Here is a 3,833-nt window from a genome sequence, read left to right as displayed (position 1 = left end):
ACGGCATCAGCAACCAGCTTTCTGCACGGCGCTGACACACACATCACACACACACACACACACACACACACACACACACACACACACACAAATGCCCACGCTTTTTGCTTTTTGTGGCAGGTCGACAACATGATGCGGGAGGCTGGGTTTGCTGGCAAGTCGTCCATCTCCCAGGACGAGTTTATCAAGCTGATGCTCCAGCCCGTGTAAGGACAAAGCGAAGAGATAGTGCATTTATGCGCACGCGCGTGTGTGTGTGTCTGTGTCTGTTTTGCAGTGCAGCGTCGTTGCTGTCCCGCTGCTTCGTTCTCGTGAAGCAACAAGGAGCAAGGAGTGATTGAACATGGCTTTGTTCTTCTCACTCTCTGATGACTGCTTGCGTTGAGGTGTGTGTTTTGTCATTGTCATCGTGTGGATCCGTTTTTTCTGCCGTTTGAGAGCGCTTTTGGTGCTGTGTTTCCTTCCTTGCCATTCCGACCTCGTTTCCATGGCTTTTGTTTGTTTTGTCGTGTTATGCTCCCTTCCCCTGCTCCATCTCATCATCGACAGCAACAACCACAACAACCCACAACCCACAAGTCAAGAATTCGTGCACCACCAAAGGGTGCGAGCGGGTGACCATCACAGCGAACGCAAAGCACCTTCCTTGATCAAAGTGCGCACTTTAAAACTGCATCAAATCTAGGCAGTTCCAGCAGTAGAGTGATGACTTTTCCCTGTATGATCTGATGCATTTTTATGTGTCGCTGTCGGGCGGTGGATAAGCTGAATCTTGCGTGAGGGCGTCAGCAACACTGGAAAAAGCACATGCCCACCAGCGGCAAAGCACGTTTCTTCTTCTTTCAGCCCATTTCCACTTCTCCTTGTTGCAGCAGCAGGCTACCGCAGGTGAGGTGGTGGTGCCTGATTGTTGATCATCATGGTTGTGGTGGTGATGGTGAGAGGGTAAAATGCTTGGTGCGTGGGCTGGCTGGTTGTGGTTGTGCAGCTTGTTCCAAGTGTTGTGTTTGACGAGGGAAAGAGAGAGACACACCAATACAGTACAAATACAACACAAGTACAGCACCGCGCGTTGCTTTTGTCGTTGTGGTGCTCGCCAATGCTCACACGCACGCTTCTGCTTTTCACGTTGCTTGCCACAGGTTTCGTTAACCAAGCACTTTTTTCTTCACACTCCTTACCATCATCATGGGTGACGTCGAGAAGGGCAAGAAGATCTTCACTCAGCGCTGCGCTCAGTGCCACACCGTCGAGAAGGTGTGTGTGTGTGTGTCTGTGTGTGTCGGTGTGTGTCTGTGTGTGTGTGTGTGTGTACGTCTGCAAGTACACATGTGTGCGTGCACGTCTGTAGGTACACATGTGTGCGTGCACGTCTGCAAGTACACATGTGTGCGTGCACATCTGGAAATACACATGTTTGCGTGCACGCCCCTGGTTTTGCTTTTGTGTGTGTGTGTGTGTGTGTGTGCTGCAGAACCTGTCTCTGTGCCACCTCACACGCGGCACTCTTCCACACGACACTCTTCCACGCCACCCTCGTCTCCCACTCTCTTTCCGTCTCCTTGTGATTGTAGGGTGGTCCCCACAAGACCGGCCCCAACCTGCACGGTCTCTTTGGCCGCAAGACCGGCCAGGCCGCCGGCTACGCCTACACCGAGGCCAACATCAACAAGGGTGTTGTCTGGGGTGAGGACACTCTCTTCGAGTACCTCGCCAACCCCAAGAAGTACATTCCCGGCACCAAGATGGTCTTCGCCGGCCTCAAGAAGAAGGGTGACCGCAAGAGTACGTTCGCTTCTGTGTGTGTGTGTGTGTGTGTGTGTCTGCCTGTCTGTCTGTTAGCAGGTTTATGTTAGCAGGTGTGTCTTGTCTTGTCTACCGTATCCTGCTTTGCGCATTATATGAGGATGACCGGGTCTGCCTGTTCTGCGCTGTATGGATCCAACTCCCGACATTCACTTGCCCCATGACCGACTCACTCGTCGTTTTTTTTTGTCTCTCTCCCCCCCCCCCTCTCTCCGCCACCCGCCATCACACATTTCATCCAGACCTCATTGCGTACCTCAAGGAGGCCACCGCTTAAGCAGCCCCTTGTCGCACTTCGGTCCATTGCAGCTCCTCTCTTGCTCTTTACCCCCTTTGGGGTGCTTTGACTCTCCTTTTGTTCACATTAGACACCCGCCTCTATGCTCTCCCTTGCACTCTTCTCTTTTTGCCTGTTGTTTGCTTTGTGTGCTGCATCCCGCTCTGCTCGCCCTTTGCATCCAATGCTATCTCCTTTCTCCCTCTCTTTCTTCTGTCTTGGAAGGTTGCGGTACAGACCCTGGCTCATCACGCACGCCAAGACGTTGTGTGCTTGACCCAGTAAAGCCTACACCTGCCGACGTGATTCAGAAGCAGTGACCAAAATGACTATGAACACGTTTCATACATCAGCGACTTGTGCGTGCGTGTGTGTGTGTGTGTGTGTGTGTGTGTGTGAACAACTCAGGTCCGCAAACACCGCCGGCAACGCAACGGAAGCTCCAGCCGGCTCACATTGACAGCATGTCCAATGGTCACCATCTCATCAATCATTGCTGAGAAGAAAAAAAGTTTACGGGCAAAGTCAAAGATGGAAGAGCAGAAGAGAGAGAGAGAGAGAGAGAGAGAGAGAGAGAGAGAACAACAACTCCACAATGAGGACAAGGGGAAGGAGGCACACAAGCGCAAGCAAGCAACTGCTTTCGGGGGTGCGTCTATTCCTTCCCCAACAAACACGCCAGACAACAACAACAACAACAAATTCAACGCACATGCACAACCGCAGGCTTGGTGCATGATGGCTGCTACGGCAGGTGGGTGAAGATGGTTACTCGGCCTCCTCGGCATCGGCCTCGTCGTCGTCATCGGCGTTGGTCGCGTCGTCACCAGCATCGTCGCCGGCGTCCTCGCCCTCGCCAGCGTCGCCAGCCGTCGCCTCCTTCTTCTTGCGCTCGGCCTCGCGGCGGTCCAGGCGCACCGTGATGCTGCGGCCCAGCCACTCAAACTCGTTGAACTGCTCAATCGCCGCGTTGGCGCCGTCCGCAGACACAAAGCGCACAATGCCCCAGCCGCGGGACAGGCCGTTGTTGTCGTGCATCACCTCGGCGTGGATCACCTCGCCGGCAGGGCGCATCAGGTCCTTGAGCTCCCTCCACGTCACCTCCCACGGGAGGTTGCCAACGTGCACGCTCACGCCCCTGTCAGTGAGGGTCGGTCAGAGCGTGAATGTGTGAGGGGGTGAGGACTTGTGTGTAAGGATGTGTTGTGTGTGCACACGCGCTTCCACATGCACACAGGTGAACGTGGCAGTGTGTGGGTGTGTGTGCGTGTGGTAGCGTGCGCATCCACGTGCATCCACGCGTACACAGGTGAACGTGGCAGTGTGTGCGTGTGATAGCGTGTGACGTTTGTGTCACGTGAAGTGTGCACACATGTATGAGCTTGTACGCACCTGCGGTACTTGTCGGCCTCGGCATCGACGCGGACAAGCAGGTTGCGGCCGTCAAGGGGCTGCTCGTTGAACATGCGGATGGCTGTTGGCGCAAGGGAGGGGCAGGCGAAGTGGGTTGGCGGTGTGAGAATGCAACTGTAACAGAGAAGGACAGACGGGTACAGAAGGAAAGAGAAGAGAGAGTGTGTGGGGGGGGGCAAGAAAGAGAGGGCAGAGAGGCAGGGAGGGGGAGAGGGGGGGAGGGAGGGAGGGAGGGAGGGAGAGCAAGCAAAAGAGACAGACACAGAGAGAGAGAGAGAGACAGAGAGAGAGACAGAGACAGAGAGAGAGAGAGAGAGACAGAGAGAGAGAGAGAGAC

General features: G+C 54.7%; 3 protein-coding genes across 3 annotated transcripts in view; 2 read left to right on the top strand and 1 right to left on the bottom strand.

The window, feature by feature from the left end:
• PTSG_05649 (uncharacterized protein) overlaps window positions 1-719 on the top strand; it is a gene marked incomplete at its 5' end in the record, with an annotated part of 1,983 nt that extends 1,264 nt beyond the window's left edge. Inside the window, one exon of the mRNA XM_004993461.1 lies at window positions 121-719. Coding sequence (XP_004993518.1) covers window positions 121-210 — 90 coding nt within the window. The 3' untranslated portion in view covers window positions 211-719. The remainder of the gene's footprint in view (window positions 1-120) is intronic.
• A 126-nt stretch (window positions 720-845) lies between these two features.
• On the top strand, window positions 846-2,415 carry PTSG_05648 (somatic cytochrome c). The gene is made up of 4 exons (XM_004993460.1): window positions 846-888; window positions 1,143-1,257; window positions 1,575-1,785; window positions 2,049-2,415. Exons 2-4 carry the CDS (start codon window positions 1,189-1,191, stop codon window positions 2,081-2,083), a joined length of 315 nt encoding a protein of 104 aa, XP_004993517.1. The 5' UTR covers window positions 846-888; window positions 1,143-1,188; the 3' UTR covers window positions 2,084-2,415.
• A 196-nt stretch (window positions 2,416-2,611) lies between these two features.
• PTSG_05647 (uncharacterized protein) overlaps window positions 2,612-3,833 on the bottom strand; it is a 4,350-nt gene continuing 3,128 nt past the window's right edge. The window contains exons 7-8 of the mRNA XM_004993459.1: window positions 3,476-3,557; window positions 2,612-3,221 (exon numbers count right to left, since the gene is read on the bottom strand). Of these exons, the coding sequence (XP_004993516.1) occupies window positions 2,852-3,221; window positions 3,476-3,557 (452 nt within the window). The 3' untranslated portion in view covers window positions 2,612-2,851. The remainder of the gene's footprint in view (window positions 3,222-3,475; window positions 3,558-3,833) is intronic.

The sequence above is a fragment of the Salpingoeca rosetta genome (genome assembly GCF_000188695.1).
Source record: "Salpingoeca rosetta unplaced genomic scaffold supercont1.13, whole genome shotgun sequence".
Lineage (NCBI taxonomy): Eukaryota > Choanoflagellata > Craspedida > Salpingoecidae > Salpingoeca > Salpingoeca rosetta.
The sequence above is the reverse complement of the archived record's forward strand: the minus strand, read 5'-3'. Positions and strand labels throughout refer to the sequence as shown.

Coding starts and splice junctions, on each gene's coding strand:
- PTSG_05648 (XM_004993460.1), top strand. CDS start 1,189: ATGGGTGACGTCGAGAAGGGCAAGAAGATCTTCACTCAGCGCTGCGCT. Junction 1,258..1,574: donor AGTGCCACACCGTCGAGAAG/GTGTGTGTGTGT, acceptor TTGTGATTGTAG/GGTGGTCCCCACAAGACCGG. Junction 1,786..2,048: donor GAAGAAGGGTGACCGCAAGA/GTACGTTCGCTT, acceptor CATTTCATCCAG/ACCTCATTGCGTACCTCAAG.